Genomic DNA, 26,054 nt, shown 5'->3' on the forward strand with positions numbered 1-26,054 from the left:
TTGGAACAGCGTACATATTGCACCAATACCTGGCTAATAGTTAGGTCTCTGTTGGAAACTTGTATCAGCTCAGCAAGGCCAATAATGATAACATGTGATCTTTATTTATTGTTGATTGTGTTGCGTATTGTTATTGTTATTAATATAAACAGTGGGTAGAGAATCCTGAGGATCACAGGAGAAAACAGTAGGGGGGGCTTCAATACAGATCAGGTGTGAAAGGGAAACCATGGCTAATCGTGGAGTAAAAATGGATTGCCCTGGGCTGTCTGGAATCTCTTTTGCAAGGGGGATTTCATACAAATTCACTTCAGCAGCCAGACTACTACAAAAAATTACCCTGGTTTGGAAGCAGCCTTTGTCTCTCTGCCTCATCCACCTCTGTTCTTTTATTTCCTTCCTACAATGCCCTAGACTTGACTCCCCAGATGTTTGTTGCTTTTATATGTATTGAGGATGGATGTTTCTACCTCCCTCTGAGACCGGGTATATAGACATTTTGTAGTAAGGGGAGTTTTGCTTCTCCCCATCTTAGCTCCTCTGCTAGCACATGTACCTTTTTGCTGATTGTACCATGCTTGATATCTCTCTCTTCTCATCCCATATACCTAAAAAAGAAATACCAGCTGAAACCAGCTGAGATTTGTTACCTGGCTTTTTTCCTGCATCATTAGAACTCCATAGTCTTCAATAACTTGTCTTCAGTGCTGAAGGACGAAACCATGTGGGAGAAGCCACACAACTTTTACCCCGAGCACTTCCTGGATGCTAATGGACAGTTTGTCAAGCGAGAGGCCTTCCTGCCTTTCTCTATAGGTAAGCCTAAGAGGGGAGGGTGATGGTGGTAGATTGGGAAAGGTTGAATACTATAATATCCTTTTGTTCATCTTTCCCAAAAGTTAGGATGTCCCAAGGAACTTTCTGTAGAGGAAGCAATAGTAGTAAAAGTAAGCTGTGAAATAGTAGTAAAAGTAGGCTGTGCAATCATTTCCCAATTTCCTCATTTCAAAGGAAGTTTTAGAAAAAAGTAGACTGAAAATCAAGATCTCACAATGGTTCTATGTCAGTGATTTCTGCTATCTTTGCCAATATGGTGTAGGACGCTATGCCTTTTTTTTTTTAAATAAAATTTTTTATTGGATTAGATCATATTATTCCACATTACATTCAATTCCCCTATTTCCTAATTCTAACCCCCTCCCTTTCCCCCCTTTTTGTTGACTTCCAACAGTTTTCCAACCCTTTGTCCCTTTTCCCTTATTCATTTTAAATTCATTCTAACTAACGTATACATTCAGTTTCTTCTAAGCTTATCTCTATAACATTATATTCTCTTATTTACTTACATTAACAACTACATATCAATAGGAATAAAAACTAAACAATATCTTTCTTCTAATCATAATTCTTTGACTATTTTGATACTCTGTACTCTATCTTTTGATCCCTTCTACCATATTAGACAAACAATTTGTCCCCTTTTGCATAATTTCAAATATTCCAATGAACATTTCATATAAATCGTAGATATAAGTCAATCAATTTAACTTATACTCTATATGTTACTTTTTCTACATATCTCAGCTTCATTCTGCTTTAATTATATTATTATTTTACTTTGATTATGCAATTATACTATCATCAAGAGTCATCAATCAATTTAACCCCTATATATTTTCAAACCAAGTCATTCAATTTAGTACATTATACAATTACCAGAAATGATATTAATTAGTCTATCCTTATACTTAATTGCTTTCTGTCATTGTTACATATATATATATATATATAATAATCTAATAAAATAGCTGCTTAGAAATTCACATTTACCTCTCCACCCACCGGTAAAATCACCCCCCTCTGCATCTTATTATTTTTCAATAGTTCTCAAACTGCCACAGTTCTCCTCCCACCTCCCAGTTCTGCACTAAATATTGTTTCAGCTTCTCCCAATCTGTGTTGAACTGTCCTGGGTCAAGGTTTCTCAATTTTCTTGTCATTTTGTCCATTTCCGCCATATACAGCAATTTGTATATCCAGTCCTCGATTGTTGGCACTTCTTGTACTTTCCATTTTTGCGCATACAAAAGTCTGGCCGCTGCTGTCATGTAAAATAACAATGTCCTGTGTTGAACTGGAATACCCTCCATTCCCAAATTCAGTAGCAGGAGTTCTGGGTTCTTATTAATTTGAAATTGTAAAATCTCACTTATTACTCTTATTATTTCCCCCCAGTACTGCCTTGCTACCTCGCACGTCCACCACATATGATACAGGGATCCCTCATGTTTTTTACACTTCCAGCATTTATTAGACATATTCAAGTTCCCTAGCGCTATCTTCTTTGGTGTCATGTACCAACGATAGATCATTTTGTAAATGTTCTCTTTAATATTAGTGCATGTCGTAATCTTCATTGTATTCTTCCACAGGTATTCCCACGCCTCCATTGTTATTTCTTTATTAAAATTTATGGCCCACTTCACCATTTGCACTTTAACGGTTTCCTCTTCAGTATACCATTTCAACAGTACTTTGTATACCTTGGAGATTTCCTTCTTGTCTTCTTGTAAAAGTGTCTGCTCTAATTCCGAGTTCTCCATTCTTATGCCTCCCTTTGCACAGTCCGAGTTATAGAGATCTCTGATCTGTCTGTACTGGAACCAGTCATAGTTTAGAGATAACTCATCCTGCGTCTTTATTTTAAGTTTAGAAAATTCTATTCGTGTTATCTCCTTGTATGTTAAACACTGTTGCTCATTATCGACAGTTCTCGGATCTATTACCTCATATGGAACCACCCATAAGGGGGTTCCTTCTTGTAAATAGTCTCTATATTTCTTCCAGGTTATATATAGGCTTCTCAGTATATAATGATGTAAAAACATAGAATTCGCTTTTACTTTATCATACCATAAATATGCGTGCCATCCAAATGTTTTTTTATATCCTTCTAGGGCCAGTAGTTTCCGATTCTTCAACGTCATCCAGTCTTTCAACCACACTAAACAAGTTGCATCGTGATAAAGTCTTAGATTGGGCAGTTGCATTCCGCCTCCTTCTTTTGCATCTTGTAAAACTTTCATTTTCACTCGAGGCTTCTTGCCTGCCCAAACAAAGTCTGATATTTTCCTTTGCCATTTTTCAAACTGCTTGGAATCTCGGATAATTGGTATTGTCTGTAGCAAAAACATTACTCTTGGTAACACATTCATCTTGACTGCTGCAATCCTTCCCAACCATGACAAATTCAATCTATTCCATTTAATCAAATCTCGCTCTATCTGAGTCCATAATTTTTCATAATTGTTCTTGAATAGATCTATATTCTTTGCAGTCAGTTCAATTCCCAAATATTTCACCTTACTTGTTACTTCACAGTCTGTTATTTCCATTAGCAATTGTTGTTTTTGCTTAGTCATATTTTTACATAATATCTTTGACTTCTTTTTGTTGATGTAGAACCCTGCCAAATCTCCAAACTCCTTGATCTTCTCTATCACTTTTGGCATGTTCTCCGTTGGATCTTCCACAGTTAACATTATATCATCCGCAAATGCTCTGACCTTATAAGAAAAGTCTTTTATTTTTATTCCACGAATTTCTTCATCTTGTCGTATTTGTATCATCAGAATCTCCAGCACCAAAATAAACAACAGTGGAGACAACGGGCAACCTTGTCTTGTTCCTTTACTTATAGTCAATTTCTTAGTAACCTCATCGTTCACCACAATTGCTGCATTCTGGTCTCTGTATATTTCTTTCACTGCTCTTATGAATCTTTCTCCCATTTGTAGCTTTTCCATAGTGGCAAACATAAAGTCCCAGTTCAAATTGTCAAATGCTTTTTCAGCATCAACGAAGAAGAAACCAACCTCCTTATCACAACGCTTATCATAGTAGCGTTTATCACTGTCCTTAAATTGTCTCTAATCTGTCTATTTGGCAAAAAACCGGCTTGTTCCTCCTCGATAACTTCCGAAAGCCATCCCTTCACTCTTTCCGCCAGTATCTTCGCAAAGATTTTATAGTCATTATTGAGTAACGATATAGGTCTGTAATTTTTCACGTTAGTCAGGTCTTGCCCCTCTTTGGGGATCAATGATATGTTAGCTTCATTCCAAGTATCTGGGATCCGTTGATCCTTTAAAACACCATTGATCACCTCTTTTAGGAATGGTACCAGTTCGTTGGCCATTGCCTTATAAAATTTAGCTGTAAGTCCATCTGGCCCTGGTGCCTTTCCCAGATTTGTTGACTGTATTGCCTTTCTTATTTCCTCGTCCGTTACTTCTTTGTTCAGTTTATCTCTCCAAGCTTCCGAAATTACTGGTAGCTTCATTTTCTCCAAGTATGTCACTATTGCGTCTTTGTCCACCTCTTTCTTATTATACAATTTAGCATAAAACTTGTAAAAGGCTCTACTAATGGCTGTCTGTTCCAAATACGTTTTGTTATCTTCACAAATTTTATTTATTGTTTTCGTCTCTTTTCTCTTTTTTAATTGCCATGCCAAATATTTCCCAGGTTTGTTAGCACCTTCGAACGCTTTCTGGTTCAGTCTTTTAAGATTCCACTCTAATTCTTTGTTGTTCATTGCTGTCAGCTGCTCTTGAAGTATTTTGATGTCCTGATAAATTTTCTTTTTCCCTGGTCTTTTCTTTAACTGTATTTCTTTGGCTTTTATTTTCTCCATAATCTCCTGTCTCTTCTCCTCTTTCTTTTTTCTAGCCCTTCCATTTAAGTCCATTAGTATGCCCCTGATTACTGCCTTATAGGTGTCCCAAACCTTATTGGTTGGTACTTCTCTATTCATATTGTATTGTATGAAGAACTTTGTCTCTCTTCTCAACATCTCCATGTTCTCTCCCTCTTGTAGCAAATCCTCATTTATTCTCCATCCTTTCCTTTTACTCCTTCTCCCCAACTTCCACATAATTGGGTTGTGATCCGAGCCCACCATCAGCATTATTTCCACCTCCTTAGTCCATATCGCTAAGTCTTTTGAGGCCCAGATCATATCAATTCTCGATAATGTAGAGTGTCTTGCAGAGAAAAACGTGAATTGTCTACTTTTAGGATTTTGTCTTCTCCATACATCTTCTAAGGTTTCTTGTTGTATCAATTCAAAAAACAACTTTGGTAATAGTCCTCTTTTCTTTTGTGCAGTTGTTGATTTTTTATCTAATTCCAAATCTGTCACTCCATTGAAATCTCCAGCAAGAATTATCTGATCATATGAAAGTTCATCTAGTTGCTTCCTCAAATCCTCAAAGAAGCTTTCTTTTGCTCCATTAGGGGCATAGATTCCAATTACCAGCACTCTCTTTAAGTTCCATATACATTCCACTGCTATAAATCTGGCTTCCACATCCTTCATTACAAGCTTTGGCTGCAGCTCCTCTTTTATATACAACACCACTCCTCTTTTTTTCTTGTTAGAGGCCGCTGCAAAATCATTACCCAATTTTCTTGATTTTAAATACTTTACATCCTGTTTTCGAATATGAGTCTCTTGCAAACATACAATATCACATTTTTGTTTTAATAGCCAGTGGAAAATGCTTTTTCTCTTATTCGGTGAGTTAAGTCCATTTACATTCCAAGATAAAACTTTGCACTCCATAATCATAATCTTGTTGCTGGTAAGTCCTTTTCATTGTCCCTTATAAACCGCTCCATCTCACGTTCAGATCTGATACGCTTTTTAACTCCTCCAAATTCAAAGGACACTCCTTCTGGTAATTCCCATCTGTACCTTATTTTCATGTCCTTCAGGATCTGAATTAGAGCTTTATATTTTTTCCGATCTAATAACACTGATCTGGGTATTTCCTTCATGATGATAATCGTCTTGCCATCAATTTCCAATGGATCTTGGAACTGTTTAGTCACAATCTTCTCTTTCATATTTCGGGTCGTGAACTGCACAATCACATCTCTTGGTAATTTCCTCTGGGTCGCAATTCTTGAGTTTACACGATATACCACGTCTAGGATAGCCACAACTTCCTCCTCCTCCTTTCCCAGGTATTCAGCTAACACCTCGGTAATCTGTTCTTGTGCTGTCTTTCCTTCCACTTCCGGCAAGCCGCGAAATCTCAGCTGCTTCTCCATGTGTTTGCTTTCTGCAACCGCCATTCTTCCCCTCATCAGCCTCATCTCTGTTTGTTGCGTATCAGCTAGATTCTCCATCGCGCCTTCCACTGCTTTGACTCTTTGCTGTGTTCCTTGCAATTCATTTTGCATTGTTTCCATACCTTTCTTCACTTCTGAAAGCTCACTTTTCACAGTCTGTTTAACCTCTTTAATCAGCTCCGGTTTCATATCCTTAAGTTCTTTAATCACTTCTAAAAGTTTTTTGTCCAAATTTTCTATTGCCGATTGCCACTCTTTTTTCGACATCGTGGGGCTTGCTCTAGCTCGCTCCCACGAGTCCGCTCTCTTCCTTAACTCCGTGGCGTTAAATTTAATGTCCTTTTAACTTAAATGTCCCGGTCTTCTCGAAAAGAAACTTTTTTAGAAATCCAAAATGTCGGGCGTCTTTTCTCTATGGTTCCTCTATGGTTTTGTAATCCAAAATGGCTTACTTCCTCTTCCGCTGAAGCCGCGGTTCTTCCCCTTTCAAAGATGGCAATTCCCTTCTTCCTGCCCTCCGGCAGGAGCCGCTTCTCTTCAGCAACTCTATTATTATTACGTACTTCCTGTTTCCCGACTTCCCACAGTAGCTCTCGCGATGGTAAAATTTTCTCAAAGCTCCATAACCGCAAGTATTCAAAACAATAGTCCTATTTCTTTAATAACTTCTTTAAACTTAGTCCTTTTTCTAATACAACTCTTGCCGAGTCTTCCCCTTTATAGTTAGTCTGTTGCAGTTTGAAAATCTACTTTTATTCTTCTTTACTTTTAACAATCTGTCCCGTATCAGAAGATAGTGATCTTTACCTTCTCATTCACTTTCCTTGGGTTGTAATCACTGTTTCAATCTTAGTTTCCCCTCCGCTCTTCTTTCCCCTGTTGAAGCTTGGGTATGTAGATCTTATGCCAACCGCATTGGCCCCGAAACTGCCGCAGAGATCTTAGCTGACCTGTCGCAGGGTGGGACCTCAAGGGTCGGGGGGAGATCCGTTGCGCAGGACCCCCCCTCGCCCGAGATCAACGCGCCCTGAGGTCTTGAGCGTTCTTTGCCTGCTCTCCGCCTGAGAGCAGTCGGCCGCGGGCTAAATTGCCCCCGCCGGCCGCTTAAAACGGCAGTCCGGTCAGCTCCGCAAGTGGAGCTGCGTCAGACCTCCATAGATCCCAAACCGGAGGTGGACGCTATGCCTTTTATCTGCTGGCAGAAGTGGCAGTAGAAGCTCCATTAACAGAAGGGGCAGGAGGAGTTATTTTGACTGCTTCCTTCTCCTCACTGCAGCCACATATTTTGCATGGCTTTTACAGTGCAATCCTTTGGAGAGTTACTCCAGTCTAAGCCCATTGAAGTCAATGGACTTAGACTGGAGTAACTCTCCATAGGTTTGCACTGATAGTCTACATAGGTTCCCCAACTCCTGATATCAGCTTCTGAGCACTCACAAGCAGCTGCTGAGGAAAGGGGAAGTAGGAAAGATTCACAATCACCACCCCCTTCCCCCATTGTGATTCAAACATCCAATTCATGGATTTCTGTTTCGGGAATTTTTTAATAGTACTCTGCTGCCAATTATAAATTCCCTACAACCACTTACCCAAATATATTCCAAGACTCCAATCACAATGATACAAGGAAATACGAGTTTTATTGTGTTTCAAATAAAGTCCAGTTGCATATTGCCTCTCTCTGGGTCATATGCATAAGGACCAGTTACATCAGAGAATTTTATATACCTTAGCACTCATTGTTTACAGAATAAAAGATCAAGCGGGTTAATACAAGCAGTTCTTCAGAATTACATTTTACAGGATACATGGCACTGAATGAGAGGACACTCTGATCTCACTGTAATATAAACGCTTGGAGCCACACTTCTGTTATGGGTTCGAGATTTCTCTGGGATTTCTAAGGCTAAAACTTAGTTTAAAAGTCAAAACAAGAGAAAAAGGAACTTTCTCGCCTCATTGTAAGACTGAGTTGACCTGTAGTTTAATCTCTAAAGTGAAGGAGAGAGAGAATCTGCCTACCAAGACAAATTTCGCCTCCTGTGTGGGTGTTCAGCTTGAATAATGCTCATATAGGATTTTAGGAGAGGGGTCTTCAGAAAAACCCCTTAACAATTTCAAGGGCCAATTCTGAGAGCAATTTCAGCTTGCAGTCAAAGAGTTGGGCTGAATTTATCTTTGGAACACTGCTGGGGCCCATTTGACATGTTCCTACCTGGTACAAAAACTGAATCTGGGCTGGCCAGCACATGGTTGAACAGTTAGAGGATTGGCAGGCAAGAATCCTAGTAGCTGTGATTCAACTTGAGTAGACTGTAATCTGCAGGTGCCATGGTCTCAGAAAGCAACTGTAAAAATCACATACCTGTTACACATGTCAAACATACAAATGTTGCACATACTTATGTTAAGGGTGAGAGAGATGAATTCTGTGATCTCCTCCCACTTGCTGTCATGAAAATAAAATATATTTGCCTTTCCTGCAGGTCGTCGTGCTTGCCCTGGAGAACAAATAGCTAAAGTGGAGCTCTTCATCTTCTTCACCACCCTCCTGCAGCGTTTCACTTTCTGCATCCCTGAGAACCATCCCAGGCCCAAGGAAGATAGGGTCTTTTCCTTCAATGTTACTCCTCTCCCTTTCCATATTTGTGCCATCCCTAGATAATTTCTTCAGAATATCTGCTACTCAGTCTTCTGTGATGGCCCAAGAAGTTTTCCAGGATGAAAAAAATTGAAGAAGTATCAGATTTATGTCATTCAGGAATAAAACTTGTTCAGAACAATGTTAAGTTTCTTTGAATGGAAACAAAGGGTCTCTTTGCTCATGTGCTAAATACGAGATTCATTGAGGGATACCCCAACTCAACTCATGTTTAACGTGACTTGAAGCTTACATTTAAAGTGGGGAGCAAATCTGTGCACATGGAGGCAGGAGGAGCATCTTAATCCCTTCCTTTCCACCCAGTCCACTTTAACTAGCAGAGAAGCACAATGGGCGGAGGGCTATTTGCCTTACTGCCAGTTCCAGATGTCTGCCCAGGATCTGCCCATATCCTCAAAGCATGCCTAGGGAGACAAATGGAACTGACAATAAGACAGATTACTCTCCTCCGTCTCTGCTAGTTAAAGAGCCTTTGTACACGATACATTCTACACAAGGACCCTCACGTGAAAGATTTTGCATGTGTTGTCCCATTGTAGGCTACTCATTCAATTGCTGCAGCCATACTTTTCTGGGAGGTACACGAGTTGGAAGTCTATTTCTCCACTCTGGGAGGTAGGAGAGGCTTGCATCCCATGATGCTTTGTGTATTTGCCCATGCTCATTTTCTCTGTCTTCTACCTGATATTTACAGGAAACTGACACCAGGTAGAGCTCTCCCTATCTATCCCTTTCCCATATAGCCCAAAGCTAGCACCATTTCTTGCTGCAATACCACTGGCTGAAGGGAAACCCAAATTAAACAAACTGGTCTGCCCTCTGCATTTATTAAAGCAAATTGTTTTCATCCATGGCATACTCAAGTAATTGGCCCATACTGGCCCACACTGGGGTGAGTGTAAATAAAGAGCCATACAGACTGAAAACACACAAACCGCAGTGAATTGGGTGAAGTGGCTCCGTTCTGTGGCAAATTAAGTACACCTGTCTTTTAGGGGAAAGGGGGGAGCCAAGGGTGATGCTCTTGTCACCAAACCAAGCCACGTTCCTTATGAGTACCAATTGGCAAATCACACACACTCTGCCTAACCTTCCTTGCAGGGTTGCTGTGAGAATAAAATGAGAGAGCTGAGAACATTGTGAGCTGGTTGGGGATGGGGTAGTGCTGAACCAACCATGTTTTATTTCCATAGAGGTAGGGGTGAAGGGGCCTTTCTCGCATCACCAATTGTGAAGGAAGGACACTTACCCAGCCAGGAGGAAAAAAGTGTAGGGGGAGGGGGGAAGCCAGTGGTGATGCTCTCATCACCAAACTAAGCCCAATTCCTCATGAGAGCCAATTAGCAAATCACTGTTTGGGTACAGTTCTTCCAAATAGATTACATAATTGGAAGCAGAAGATGGAGAAGCTCTATTGCCTCTACTAAAACAAGTCCAGGAGCTGATTGCAATACAGATCATGAGTTGCTAATATCAAAAATTAGAATAAAGCTGAAGAGAAACATTAAAAGAATCATAGTGTCAAAATACAATCTAAATAATAATCCTGAAGAATTTAACAACCAGGTAAGGAACAGATTTGATTGTCAGCCAGAAGAACTATGGGCTGAAACCAGAGATATTATCAAGGAGGAATGTGCAAAGACTATTCCTACAGTCAAAAGAAAGGAGAAGCCTAAATGGATGCCTGAGGAAACTCTTAAAATTGCTAAAGATGGACAAGAAGCAAAAGCAAAAGGTGACAGAAATTGGGTCAAAATTCTAAATGCAGCTTTTCAGCAACTTGTATGCAGAGACAAGGAAATTATTATAACAATCAGTACAAACAAATAGAAGACAGCAATAAAAAAAGGAAGAACAAGAGATTTATTCCAAAAGATCTGAGAAATCAGAGGGAAATTCAAGCCATAGCTTGGGCTGCTGAAAGATCAACACGGAAATACAGTATCTGATCAGGACAAAATAAAGGAAAGATAGAAACAATCCACCGAAGAACCATACAAAAGAGATAGAAGGATGACAGATACTTTTGACGAAGAATCTTTTGATGAAGAACCAGTTGCAAGGACAACTGAAAGACCGAAAAAGAGTGATTCTACCTGACATCTCTCCAAGTAAGAGTATTGTTTATTGCTTTACAATGGCTAAACAGCTTGATGAGGGGTTTTTTATTATCCCCTGGAGAGGCGGACGCCTCATGGACTAGGAAACTGACACTCAAGAAGTGAAGCGTTAGGAGAGGTTTCCTGGGATGGAGAGCTGGGGAGCAAAAAAACTTTTATAACTACAAATAGTAAGAGTAAAGGAGCTTTTTACCAGATTTAAAAGATCTGTGATTGAACATTTGTAAGTGAGTAGACAAAATGGCGTTTTCTGAAGAGATACTTTTAAAGCTGCAACAAATTTCTAAATGGATGGATTGTGTATTAAGAAAAGCAGACGAAACACTTAGAATAAAAACAGACATGAGCACTGTGTTAGATGCCAAGTTAGAAGAGAATTTTGATGGGACAGAATTACCTAAAAGAAAATCGGAGTGGAACTGAAAAATATTCCCAACAAAATGGAGGAGAAAATCAGTTTTCTTCTGTGAAAGTACAGAAAGCGGAGAAGAAGTGGGAGAAGCGTGGTGAAAAGGAAGCTGTGAGGAAGAGTTTTAGCGTACTGCTTCTGTACAAAGTACAAAGCATACAACATACTCCAATCAAGAAACATATCACAAAGATGAAGAGAGACAAACAGGGACATTATAATGTATTTAACGGCACCTCGCATGAATGGCTAGAAGGCAAAAAGAGCCGGCTATGGCTGATCATTGGAAAGAAAGAGTTTCAATACTATTCCAGAGAGAGAAAGAAGAAGAAAGAAAATGAACCTTAAAGTGTGACTTTTGTTTTCTTTATCTTTTCTTCCCCTCTCTCTTCTTTTCTGTTTATATGGCATAGAGCTTTAAACTGATGTGAGATTAAAAGGGTGGGTTAATAGGGTTCTTAGGGGCTTTTGCAAATAAGGATGGTATATGGGATATATTGTGATTATTATATGCCCATTTTCTAAATGCTATTTAAATTGCTTTAACAAAAAACGTAGAGAATCTGGGAAGAAACTAGGCTTAATATGCCTCCTTCTGTTTCATGCGGTTTAATATAGACCTAATACGATCCTCTATGCTTTTCTAACACATTAGATAATGTCTATGTTTAGTTACTGGACTAGAGGGAGTGTGGCAAATGGGTCTTGTAGTCTTCTATTTTCCCTCTCACCCTTTATTTTCTTTTTTGGATTTCTTTCATTTAAATAAAAGTATAAGAAAGATGTTGAGACAAAATATCTTGTAGGATTAATAGGGGAAACACTAGGGAGGTTGAGGGAACTTTGTAAATTAGTCAAATTTCAAAACTCAAAGTATTGGTTAAGCTAAGTCTACCTATTTACTTTCTTTTGCCTTTTGTAATGAAATTACAAGTACAGTTCCTCAGATGGCTTTAGGTTTTGATGTATGAAAGACGGAGGGTAGGCTGTTACAAAAATCTTTTTGTACATTTTTCTCCTTTAAGAAACTATTTAGTCAATGACATACACAAATAATGGATCTAATAATAGAATATAAAGATGTGGCTGTTTGCTTTTTTTTTTTTTAGTTCTGTCCCCAGACGGGCTATGGGCTTAGTACCCTAGGCTTAAGAATTAAAGGATTGAAGTGTGTCTTAAGAATCTGCTCACTTAGAACATAAATAATTGTAAGAAATGAGAAAAGGAATTGAGTAGTTGGATGATCCCGGTGATGCCAGGGGTGTGTGGCATATGCAAATCAGTTATGCTAATGACACACTTCTGGTGATCTCAAGGGGTGTGGCATATGCTAATGAGTTATGATAATGAGTTCCTGCAGCTCTTTTTCTATGAAATGACTCCTGGTAAGTTGAGTATGTAATAACCCTGATTTTTCAGTATGCAAGGAGCTGGGGAATATAGGCAACAATTAGGTATGTGCCCTCACATCACAGGTCTATGGGTGGGACAGATTTTCTTTTTTTGGTTTTCTTTCCCAGCCCACCACTTGGGCTTCCTCAGTTTTTTTGAGTTTCTGTACATATACATTTTGACAATTAGTTGTATTATATGGATTAATACAAGAAGATAGAAGACCTCGAAGAACCTGAGAAATATGATATTGTTGATGGTATTATAGCATTAAGTAATGATCATGCTGTAAAGTAAAGGGGGAAAAGAACATAGTTTAAATACAGGACCAGCAATAACGCTGCGTTATCAATATCTAATGTTAATTATAAGTTAAGTTGAAAGTGCATTGTAGACTCCCTACAAGTTGAGATAATAAACTTCAAATAGTATTTTTGTTTGGTTATGTATTGTAACTAATTAGTTGTATATGGTTCTTCAATAAATACTTTATTTAAAAACATATAAAGGTGCTCAGTACAGAATTCTGCTGAATGGTTGCCAGGTCCCTATACTCTCCTGGTGGAAGGGAGGTGGACCCAGCACTTACTGGCAGGTAGAACATCCCAGTGCTGATGCAATGACATCACTTCCAGGAGAAAATTGACCCCTGCAAAGGGTGGGAGCATGCCCACCACCAGCACAATGACCCTTGAGGAAGTGATGTCATTGCACCTTGCTGGGAGTTCACTTGCTCAAGTTGCCTGCCTGTGGCGGATGATCACCAGGCAGTTTGCTGTCTCCAGCCAATCTCCAGCAATTGGTGGGCAACAGGGCAAATCCCCAGGGGACTGCCCACCACTGGTAGGTAACTGGGAACCCTAGGTTGCTTCCTTCAGGAAATCCTTAGGCAAAATAATGCATTTGCTCTAGGAATTTCTCATTGTTGTACTCAAATCAGGATATAGATTCTGTTACTTAATGCTTTATTTATGAGGCTGCATGGATTAATGGCATCACCTGAATTATATATAGGATTAGTCCAAAAGAATTCAAGTGTTTCATCATCATGTGCTTGCACAAGCCTGGGCTGAATGAGACTCTTGCACATAGTGCAGATTTTGCCTATCAGTTTCAAATCACATAGGTTCCAAAACATTACAAAGCCCAGAACAATAACTCCTGCAGATTAAGGCTGAGAATGTGTAGGGGGAAATGGAATTGTAAATACATCTAATCCCTTTGTGCTCCTTCCCAGTGTGGCAAGAAAGATGTGACATCTCAGCAGGATCTCTTAAAGTAAGAAGTCAAACTAAACTAGCACCATGGCCTGGTTTTTAAAAACACTAGCCAATGTCCCAATATGCATCAGGTCTCCGGAGTACAGATATTGCTGAATGCAGGGAAATGTTTTTATCCAGATTCAAGTGAGAGGCATGTCTGGATTTGTATCTGTTTTATATTTCCCAAGACTCAAGTGAAAGGTGGGTGTATATTTTTGTATAGTGAGTATTAGCTGTGGCTTCACTTTTCTGTTTATTGGTTCCTTTACCTGCTGGTGAGAGAGGTGCTTGGTGGGATGGAATGGGATGAGATATGGTACCATGATGCATAGTGTGTGGGGTAGGGAAGATATAGTAGTAGGAGAACAGGCCAGGTTTGCATGCTGTTTCCCCTTTGGGCTCTTTTTCCAGCCAAAGTGGTGTTGGTAACCATATCAACAACTCACCACCATGTTTAAGACAGGCTCGACAACTTGTCCTTTACTTATCGACCCATGACCTTACGACAGTGATCCAGGCAATGGTCACCTCCAGATTAGACTACTGCAACTCACCACCTGTTTAAGACAGGCTTGACAACTTGTCCCTTACTTACGACCCATGACCTTACAACAGTGATCCAGGCAACGGTCACCTCCAGATTAGACTACTGCAACTCGCTCTACGCAGGTATTCCCTTGGACTTGATCCGGAAACTGCAGCTGGTTCAGAATGCAGCTGCACGGGTGGTTGCCAGAGCACAAATCATGGCTCATATAACACCTATCCTCCATCAGCTGCACTGGTTACCGGTTGAGTACCGGGTCTGGTTCAAGGTTTTGGTGTTGACCTATAAAGCCCTATGCAGACTGGGCCCAGTATACCTTCGGGACCGCCTCTCCCCATATGTTCCCCGCAGGTCGCTTCGATCAGCCACTAAGCACTTGCTGATGGTCCCTGGCCCCAGGGAGGTCCGCCTGGCCTCTACCAGAGCCAGGGCCTTTTCGGTCCTGGCTCTGACCTGGTGGAACTCTGTCTGAGGAAACTAGGGCCCAGCAGGATTTGTTATCTTTCTGCTGGGCCTGCAAGACGGAGATGTTCCACCAGGCATTTGGTAGGGGCTAGGCTGTCCTCTCGCCAGCCATACCACTGAAGACCTTCTACCACCCATGCAGGAAAATTTTAATATTTTATACCCACCAATTTTAATTGTTTATGATATAATGTTTTAATGTTTTTACTGTTTTAAACGGTTGTTAAACCACCCTGAGCCTGTCTGACGGGGAGGGTGGTCTAGAAATGTGGTGAAATAAAATAAATAAAATAAAATGTTACAAAATCCTGCTTCTAAATACCAGGTCAGTCACAGGAAAAAACGTAGCTGTCTACTATTTAACTCTGGATGAGAGGATTGACCTGGAACATATCACTGAGAGTTGCCCGAGGGAAGGGTGAGGACTTAATCTCTTCCAGCTGCATCCCCTGTGACACATTGGCATTGGTCTGGCATGTAGGGAAGGGTTTTCACTATAGTCTAATAGACTCTGTCCTGCTAGCAGAGAGCCCTATCTACGACAGTTACGGTTTTGAGGCTTTGTACCTACCTAATGTTGGAATCGAGAGACAAGATCAATTCCTCCTGCCTCAGATGGCATCTCTCCCTGCAAGAACAAAATACCACATCAAGTATGTGATCTGTGCAATGTGTAAGGACCAGTTATTACCTGAGACAGGCGCAGCTATTTGCTGAGGCTTAAATTTACATGGATACCAAGACTCTGTAAGGGCAGTGAATCTATTAAAATGATCCACCCCCACAGCCAGATAGCTCTAGGAGATTTTCTTTTTGATCCCCTGTTGATGCCCTGGTTGACCCTCTGGAATGAGAAAACGACCCAGGTGGTTGACACAATTGCTCCCAAGTGCCCTCTCTTGAGAGTTTGAGCCTAGATAGCCCCTCAGTTTATTGATGGGCTGTGGGTGATGAAAAGACGAGGGAGATGGCTAAAGTGACAGTGGAAAAAAATTCAGGACAAATCTGATAACATGGGAGAACTCACTTTAAAGAATACTTTTGATGGTATACCACCATCATTGCATCTGCACTGTTTAGACCAGCGGAGCTGCTCTGCATGGTCAGAGGCCAGTTGGGATCTGGCCTGCAAGAGGACGTGGATTGCTCAGTGGCCCACTCTAACCGTTTTGCTCAGCATTTGCAGATAAATTTTGTCACATTTGTTCCAAATAGGACTCTACATTAGCAGTAACAGGGTCAGATGATGCCAGGGTGCTGACCGGTCCAGTGTGTTGGGATATTTCTCAGTTGATTTAGTCTGAGGATGTGGACAGGATCCTTGGGGGTTTGAGACCTACCACCAGCTTGTATGACCCTTTCCCTTCCTGGCTACAGAAATCTATTGGGGGAAGAGGGTGCTAATGCCTCCTTGAGAGACAGAGTGGGTGCTCCAGCCTTGAAAGAGACTGTGGTGCATCCACATCTAAAGAAGCCTACTTTGGACTCAGGAGATCTCAATAACTATGAATCAGTCTCAAATGTTCCATTCTTGAGTATGGTGGTTGAACAGGTGGTGGGTGGACAACTATGGGCATTCCTGGATGAGGAGAATTATTTATATCCTTTCAAATCTCTTTTTAGGCTTAGTTATGGGACTGAAACAGCCTTAGTTGTATTGGGAATGTTTGGTTAATTCATATATAGTTAGTGATACCTTTATGGCAGAAGCATTTTAAAACCCAAACATGCATTAATTAGTCTTCAGGCAAAATCATAGAAAGATTCAACTTACAGTTTTATTGATGTAGATTCCTTCCACAGCAATATCATGGAGAAGAGGGAAAGATCCTAATCTAAAGAGTTTCATTCCCGAAATCTAAACCACAGCCTGAAACTAGGCAGCAAGGCTGAGAAGTGGGGATGTGTAGACAAAGCCTCCATGGCAGAGCACAGAGGGTTACATCCTTCTCCCTGGAAAAACCATGAGGCAAGAGAGAGAGAGAGATCTCCCAAGGGGCACAGAGACAAGGATGAGTCAGTAGGCATTACCACCTTAGACGAGAGTAGCAGCTTGCTAGAGTTACACATACATACAGAGACAAGCAGTGCCCCCCAATGTCCAAGGCATGCCAAGTCGCCTATTCCAATAGGTTGCACTGGTGAATGACCAGCACCATAAACTGAAGGGAGGGACTGTGACTTTGTTGATTCTTCTGGACCTCCCAGCAGCTTTTGATACCATTGATCATTATATCCTTTGGACTACTTTTCCTCCCTGAGATTGGGAGGAACCGTTTTGTGTGGTTCCAGTCATATCCAGTGGGTAGGTTTCAGAAAGTGGTACTGCAGGACTGCTGCTTAGTCCTTTGACCTTTGGCCTGAAGGGTCCCACAAGGTTCCATTATGTCCTCCGTGGTTTTTAACACCGACATGGCATCTATTGGTGAGGTCATCCAGAGATTTAGGCTGGGTTGCCATTATTATGCGGGTGATACTCTATCTTGAGCTTCTTGCAGGGAGGCTGAAGAAACTGTGAACCAATATCTGGAGGAAGTTTTGGAGTGGATGTGGGCTAATAAACTGAAGCTTAATCCCAACAAGATGGAAGTGCTACTGGAGAGTGGAAGGTCTGAGCCAGGAGTTAAGATATCACTCATTCTGGATGCAGTTGCACTTCCCTTGAAGGAGTAGATCCGTAGTCTGGGGATGTTCGCAGACCCAGGCCTACTGCAGGATGAGCAGGTAGCAGCTGTGGCCAGGAGTGCCTTTTACCAGTTTTGTCTAGTTAGTCAGCTGCAGCCTTTCTTGGGCAGAAAAGATTTAGACACTGTGGTGCATGCTGTGGTTACATCTAGATTAGATTACTGCAATGTGCTCTATTTGGGGCTGCCATTTCAAAGTGTTTGGAATCTTCCATTGGTGCAGAATGCTGCCACCAGTATGTTGACTGGAATGAGTCATAGGACTATATGACTCCAGTCTTGGCCCATCTACACTGGCTCCTAGTCTGCTTCCGGGCAAAATTTAAGGTGCTGGTACAGATTTTTAAAGCGCTATATCGTTTGGGACCAACATACCTGAAGGACCACCTACTGAGCTTAAATTTGTGCAGAGGAAGCAGAGCCATCCATGCATTGCCTCATGCCATACTTAATGGATTAGATCCAGACTAAACTTCCCAATAGCTGAATGGCATTTCTCTTCCACGCTTCCACTGGAGCTCAGAGGGAAAGGAACCCCAAGGAATGACATGAGCAAGGTTTGCAGCAGGAAGGGGAAATTGGTGGAAATTTCTAGTTTATTTTGGATCATACTCAAAATCTGAAGTGGTGGTTAGGAAGGACATTGCTAGATTTGTCACTCAAATGCATCAAAAACAGAACTAAGTCAGATTCTACAATTTTACAGTAAATTCTGTATGGTGTTCTAAAAACATAAGTAGCGTTAAGAAAGCCAGCTCAACCTTGGTTCAATTTTATCTCAGTATAATGTAGAAGAGCAGAAATTTCAGAAGAAAAAGAAGTTTCATCTCCTGACACAGAAGAGCAGAAATTTCAGAAGAAAAAGGAGTTTCATCTCCTGGTACAGAAGAGCAGAAGTTTCAGAAGAAAAAGAAGTTTTGTCTCATGGCACAGAAGAGCGGAAGTTTAATCTCTTGGCACAGGTCATCCACCAAGGTGTCCAAGGCCATTTCAGTCCCAAGACTAGGCCTGAAAATAGATGGGAATGAATCCAAAGAATCTGCTTCATCCAGGAATCCCTGAAAGTCGCCAGTCATCACTCATTCAATCAATCAGAAAGGGCAATAGCCTGCAAATGTCTGCTGCCCCTTCTCCTTACCTGGCTTGTTATTCTCTCACCACTGTATCTCCCCTTACCCATTACCCTATTGATCATGGCATCATCCCCAGCCCCATTCAGTTCCTCCAAATGCATCCTCTGCTAACTGGTGGGACAAGGACAAGCAACCACACTTAAAGACTATAGTCCAGATGCCAACTCTCACCTGAATCTGGACAGGACAAACAGTCCGAGGGGCCAGCTCCCACCTGGTTCTGGACAAAACAAAAACATAAAGACAACCACTTGGTTGTTTCTCACCTGGTATAACACAACAACAAAATAGCATACCCACCTCCCTCCTGTACAATGAGAGAAACAGGAGAACAAATCCCACCAGAAGGAGAAGCCCAAAAGGTGAATTGGGAAAAACAAGATAGAAAGGCAAGGGCAGAAATCACCTTATGTGAGTGTTAGTGACTTACACCACATAAGAAACTTTAAGACTGCCAAAGAACTATGGCTGGGACTGAAAGAGTTATGAGAAAAATACACTGAATGAGAGACTGTATTTGTCAAGAAAATTGTTTAATTTAAAGTTAAATGAGGTTGGAGATCTAGAAAAACATATAAGTCAAGTAACAGAATTAATGGATCCCTTGAATACCATAGGCAAGAAATTTGATGAAGAGGACAAAACCATTTTAATTTTGTCAAGCCTGCCAGAAAGTTATAGTTCTTTGATACATGCACTAGAGACTATAGATGAACTCTCTATGAAATATGTTGTGTCATGACTTAAAGAAGAGAAATCTAGGAGAGCAGAGAAGGCAGCGGAGGGTGAGACAAGCAGTTTCTGCACAAAAGACTGAGTATAATTTTAAACATAGAACCACTTTGCAAGGTGCAAACAAGAGAGATAAAACTAGAAAATGTTTTTCTTGTGAAATAATAGGTCATTTTTCTCTAGACTGTATAATGCAAAGTGGTGTTAGCAAAGAAAAACAAGAAAGTGGAAGCAAAAGACACATGAAAAATGTTTTTGTGGCTCACCAGAACAATTTAGTAATTTCAGAGTGTGGAAAAAACAAGGATATTAACACTAAATCTTTTGGTTGGATAATTGATTCGGGAGCTTCTATGCACATGACCTGTAAGAATTGAATGAAACCTCAACAGAGGATGTCATAATTGGCAAGTGGCAATAAAATAGCTGTTCAAGGAAAAGGAGAAGACTTGTTTAAATGTGTAGCAGGAGGAAGAATTGTCTACAATGATGTGAAAAATGTGGTTTACTTGCCAGAATTAACAGTTTGTTAAGTGTATCTGCTTTGACTAAGCGTGATTTTAATATAAATTTTAGTCGAAGGAGATGTACAATCAGTAGAGATGGTGTTCTATATGCTCAAGGTTTTGAAAATAATGAAGTTTTTGTTCTAGATAAAGTCAAGAGAGAATTAATTTGGTTAAACAGAGTTCAAGCGCAAGGTGTATTCATTTGTGGCATAAAAGATTTGGTAATAGAGACGTCAACATAATAGAAGAAATGCAAAAGAAAGGTTTGGTAAGAGGAATGGAAATTAAACCTTGTAAAATTGACTTGAATAGAGAAAAAAGTGAAAATTGTCTATTGGGGAAGGGAACAAGACCTTCTATGCATAAACAAAGTCAGAGAAGTTTAACAAAACCTTTGCAACTTATTGATACAGGTATTTGTGGGCCAATTCAACCAATGTCATGTGGACAAAATAAATAATATATACATTTATTGATGATTTTTCCACAAATTTTGTAATTTATCTTTTGAGGGAAGACAGAAGCTGCAGAAAAATTGAAGAACTACATTGCAAGTGTTGAAAATCTATTTGGGAGAAAACCACAAGCAATACTTTCAGACAATGCTGGTGAGTTTATGTCATACCACATCAAGTCTTATATGAATAAAAATGAGATAGAGCACTTGCACACTGTACCATACACCCCAGAACAAAATGGAGTGACAGGAAGAAAGAAAAGCTATCTGATGGAAATGGTTAGATGTATGTTGACAGAATCTAATTTACCACATCAATATCAGGGCAAAGCAATGATGACAGCAACATATTTGCAGAATAGACTGCCAACAAAAACTACTAATAAAACAGCATTAGAGCTTTGGTTTGTAAGAGTGCCAAATATAAGTCACATTAGAATGTTTGAATCAAAAGTTTTTGCATATGCGCCAGCGCAAAAACGCTCCAAACTTAACAATAGAACTGAACTGGGAATAATGTTCAGATATGGAAAAGGATGAAAAGGTTATAGAATTCTTAACAAAGGAACAGGAGAAGTGAAAGTAAGAAGCATAGTATATTTTAAAGAAGAGCAATCTTGTACATATGTTCCTAACCAGAAAAGTTTTTAAGAGGAACAGACTAATATTAATTGGCCAACTGAAGAGGATGAAGTAAAATTATTCTTAGAAGAAAAGAAAATAGAAAATAGGAATTCAAGTACAGGGAATTCACAAACAGAAGGGGCAACAGAGAGAGAAAGAAACTCAATGTGATAATTTGGAAGAAGCAGAATTTTCTACTAGACATTCATCTCAAATCAATAAAGGAGTGCCGGCAGAACGGCTATCATACACAGCAAAGGCAGTACAGAATAGCAAACTGATTATGGGGAAAGAAATAGACAAATTACCTGCGGAAGAAGCAGACAAATAGATAACAGTGGCCAAAGAAGAAATTGAAGCATTGTATAAAAATAATACTTGGACACTTACAAAATTGCCAAAAGATAAAAGTACTGTACTTCACTGTAAAGTACAGTGAAGTACAGTACAATTAGAGTATTGCTTAGTGTTGCCGCAGTCAAACAACTTCATGTTGAGCAACTAGATATACCGTAAAGTCAGCTTCCTTGAATGGAGAAATTAAAGAAGAACTGAATATGCATCAGCCAGAAAGGTTTGAAATAGGTGAAGGACTAGTTTGTAAGTTGCAGAAAGGAATATATGATTTGAAACACGCTGCTAGAGCCTAGAATGATAAGTTAAACAAATTACTTTTACAACAGGGTTTTGTACCAAGTAAAGTTGATCCATGCCTTTTTACAAAACAACAAAATGAAAAAATAACTTACTTACTTATTTATGATATGATATTGTGTAATGAAAACAAACGAGTGTACAGAAATTGTTGAATGTTTAAATAAGGAAGTAGAAGTTAAATGACTTGGAAAATTATCTTACTATTTGGGTATGCAAGTAGAAAGAGAAGATGAAAGTTTTCTTCTTAATCAAAAGCAGAAAATTGCAGACTTTTTTTTTAATAAATTTTTTATTGGATTAGAATCAATTAATTTCACATTACAATCAATTTCCCCATTTCCCAATTTCTAACCCCCTCCCTTTCCCCCCCCTTTTTGTAGACTTCCAACAGTTTTCCAACCCTTTGTCCCTTTTCCCTTACTCATTTTAAATTCATCTATCTAACAAACATATACTTTCCTTTTATTCCAAGCAGTAATTCTTTAACTATTTTTAATACTCTATACCCTATCTTTAAGTCCCTTCTTCCATATTAGACAAACAATTTGTCCCGTTTTTTTCATATTTTCAAATATTTCTGTAAACCATAAACCATATAAACCATACATTCATATAAGTCAACCAATTTAACTTATACTCTATATGTTACTTTTTCTGCATATCTTATCTTCATTCTACTTTAGTTATATTTAGTTATATTATTATTTTTATTCTACTTTGATTATACATCTATATAACTATCTTCAAAAGTTTCAATCAATTTGACCCATATATATCTTCAGGTAGACTTATTCAATTTAGTACATTATACAATTTTTACCAAAAATAGTATTAGTTAGTCAGTCCTTATAGTTAATTATTTTCTATCAATATTCTATGTATTATTCTATGTATAACAATCTAACAAGGTAGCTGCTTAGAAATTCTCATTTGCCTCTCCACCCCCCGGTAAAGTCACCCCCCTCTGCATTTTATTATGTTTCAATAGTTCTCAAACTGCCACAGTTCTCCTCCCACCTCCCATTTCTTCACCAAATATTGTTTCAGCTTCTCCCAGTCTGTGTTGAACTGCCCTGGGTCAAGGTTTCTCAATTTTCTTGTCATTTTGTCCATTTCCGCCATATACAGCAATTTATAAATCCAATCCTCAATAGTTGGCATTTCTTGTACTTTCCATTTTTGCGCATACAAAAGTCTAGCCGCTGCTGTCATGTAAAATAACAATGTCCTGTGTTGAGCTGGAATGTCCTCCATTCCCAAGTTCAGTAGCAGGAGTTCTGGGTTCTTATTAATTTGAAATTGTAAAATCTCACTTATTACTCTTATTATTTCCCCCCAGTACTGCCTAGCTACCTCACACGTCCACCACATATGATACAGGGAACCCTCATGTTTTTTACATTTCCAGCATTTGTTAGAAATGTTCAAATTCCCTAGCGCAATCTTCTTTGGTGTCATGTACCAACGATAAATCATTTTGTAAATGTTCTCTTTAATATTAGTACACGTCGTAGTCTTCATTGTATTCTTCCACAAGTATTCCCATGCCTCCATTGTTATTTCTTTGTTGAAATTTATGGCCCACTTCACCATTTGTACTTTAACTATTTCATCTTCAGTATACCATTTCAGCAATACTTGGTATACCTTGGAAATTTCCTTCTTGTCCTCTTTTAAAAGTGTCTGCTCTAGTTCCGAATTTTCTGTTCTTATGCCTCCTTTTGCACAGTCCGAATTGTAGAGATCTCTGATCTGTCTGTACTGAAACCAATAATAATTTGGTGATAACTCGTCCTGTGTCTTTATTTTAAGTTTAGAAGATTCTATTCGGGTTATCTCCTTATACGTTAAACACTGTTGCTCAGTATCGACAGCTCTCGGATCTATTACCTCATATGGAACCACCCATAGGGGGGTTCCTTCTTGTAAATAATCTCTGTACTTCTTCCAAGTTGCAAATAGGCTTCTCCGTATGTAATGATGTAAGAACATAGAGTTCACTTTTACTTTATCATGCCATCCAAATATTTTTTTATATCCCTCTAGGGCCAATAATTTCTTATTCTTCAGCATCATCCAGTCTTTCAACCACACTAGGCAGATTGCGTCATAGTAAAGTCTTCGATTGGGCAGTTGCATTCCGCCTCTTTCTTTTGCATCTTGTAAGACTTTCATTTTCACTCGAGGCTTCTTGCCTGCCCAAACAAAATCTGATATTTTCCTCTGCCATTTTTCAAACTGCTTAGAGTCTCGGATAATTGGTATTGTCTGTAGCAAAAACATTACTCTTGGTAACACATTCATCTTAACTGCTGCAATCCTTCCCAACCATGACAAATTCAGTCTATTCCATTTAATCAGATCTTGCTCAATCTGGGTCCATAATTTTTCATAGTTATTTTTGAATAGATCTATGTTCTTTGCAGTCAGTTCAATTCCCAAATATTTCACCTTACTTGTTACTTCACAATCTGTTATTTCCATTAACAGTTGTTGTTTTTGCTTAGTCATATTTTTACATAATATCTTTGACTTCTTTTTGTTAATGTAAAACCCTGCCAAATCTCCAAACTCCTTAATCTTCTCTATCACTTTTGGCATGTTCTCCATTGGATCTTCTACAATTAACATTATATCGTCCGCAAATGCTCTGACCTTATAAGAAAAGTCTTTTATTTTTATTCCACGAATTTCTTCATCTTGTCGTATTTGTATCATCAGAATCTCCAAAACCAAAATAAATGACAGCGGAGACAACGGGCAACCTTGTCTTGTTCCTTTACTTATGGTCAGTTTCTTAGCAGCCTCGTCATTCACCACAATTGCTGCACTCTGGTCTCTATAGATTTCTTTGATTGCTCTTATGAATCTTTCTCCCATTTGTAGCTTTTCCATAGTGGCAAACATAAAGTCCCAGTTCAGATTGTCAAACGCTTTTTCAGCATCAACAAAGAAGAAACCAACCTCTTTATCACAACGCTTATCATAATATTCAATAGCATTGATCACTGTCCTTAGGTTATCTCTGATTTGTCTATCTGGCAAGAAGCCTGCTTGTTCATCCTCAATAACTTCCGAGAGCCATCCCTTCACTCTCTCAGCCAGTATCTTCGCAAAGATTTTATAGTCATTATTAAGTAACGATATAGGTCTGTAATTTTTCACATTAGTCAGATCTTGGCCCTCTTTGGGGATCAATGATATGTTAGCTTCATTCCAGGTATCTGGAATCCATTGATCCTTTAAGACTCCATTGATCACCTCTTTTAGGAATGGTGCCAGTTCGTTGGCCATTGCCTTATAAAATTTAGCTGTAAGTCCATCTGGCCCTGGCGCCTTTCCCAGATTTGTTGACTGTATTGCCTTTTTTATTTCCTCATCCGTTACTTCATTGTTCAATCTATCTCTCCAAGCTTCCGAGATTACTGGGAGCTTCACTTTCTCCAAATATGTCGCTATTGATTCTTTGTTCACCTCTTTCTTATTATACAATTTAGCATAAAATTTATAGAAGGCTCTACTAATGGCTGTCTGTTCCAAATACGTTTTGTTATCTTCACAAATTTTATTTATTGTTTTCTTTTCCTTTCTCTTTTTCAGTTGCCATGCCAAATATTTCCCAGGTTTGTTTGCACCTTCGAACGCTTTTTGATTCAATCTTTTAAGATTCCACTCCAATTCTTTGTTATTCATTGCTGTCAGCTGTTCTTGAAGTATTTTAATGTCCTGATAAATTTTCTTTTTCCCTGGTCTCTTCTTTAGCTGTATTTCTTTGGCTTTTATTTTCTCCATAATCTCCTGTCTCTTCTCCTCTTTCTTTTTTCTGGCTCTTCCATTTAAGTCCATTAGTATGCCCCTAATTACCGCCTTGTAGGTGTCCCAAACCTTGTTGGTTGGTACTTCTTTATTTATGTTGTATTGTATGAAGAACTTTGTCTCTCTTCTCAGCATCTCCATGTTCTCTCCCTCTTGTAACAAGTCCTCATTTATTCTCCATCCTTTCCTTTTACTCCTTCTCCCCAATTTCCACATAATTGGATTGTGATCCGAGCCTACCATCGGCATTATTTCCACCTCCTTAGTCCATAACGCTAAGTCTTTTGAGGCCCAGATCATGTCAATTCTCGATAGTGTAGAATGTCTTGCGGAGAAAAACATGAATTGTCCACTTTTAGGGTTTTGTCTTCTCCATACATCTTCTAAGGTTTCCTGTTGTATCAATTCAAAAAACAGCTTTGGTAACAGTCCTCTTTTCTTTTG

At 39.3% G+C, this 26,054-nt stretch overlaps 2 protein-coding genes across 3 annotated transcripts in view; both read left to right on the forward strand.

Annotated features, from left to right (window-relative positions):
• LOC129335279 (cytochrome P450 2D14-like) overlaps positions 1-8,921 on the forward strand; it is a 69,970-nt gene extending 61,049 nt beyond the window's left edge. Inside the window, exons 9-10 of one of the 2 annotated variants that reach the window (XM_054987711.1) lie at positions 675-816; positions 8,625-8,921. In XM_054987711.1, coding sequence (XP_054843686.1) covers positions 675-816; positions 8,625-8,803 — 321 coding nt within the window. In that variant the 3' untranslated portion in view covers positions 8,804-8,921. Of the gene's footprint in view, positions 1-617; positions 817-8,624 lie in introns of those variants that run through there. The other variant, XM_054987712.1, reaches the window with a different exon arrangement.
• A 104-nt stretch (positions 8,922-9,025) lies between these two features.
• LOC129335276 (cytochrome P450 2D14-like) overlaps positions 9,026-26,054 on the forward strand; it is a 95,787-nt gene continuing 78,758 nt past the window's right edge. The window contains exon 1 of the mRNA XM_054987706.1: positions 9,026-20,664. The gene's annotated coding sequence lies outside the window, so the exon portion shown is untranslated. The remainder of the gene's footprint in view (positions 20,665-26,054) is intronic.

The sequence above is a fragment of the Eublepharis macularius genome, chromosome 9 (genome assembly GCF_028583425.1).
Source record: "Eublepharis macularius isolate TG4126 chromosome 9, MPM_Emac_v1.0, whole genome shotgun sequence".
Taxonomy (NCBI): Eukaryota; Metazoa; Chordata; class Lepidosauria; order Squamata; family Eublepharidae; genus Eublepharis; species Eublepharis macularius.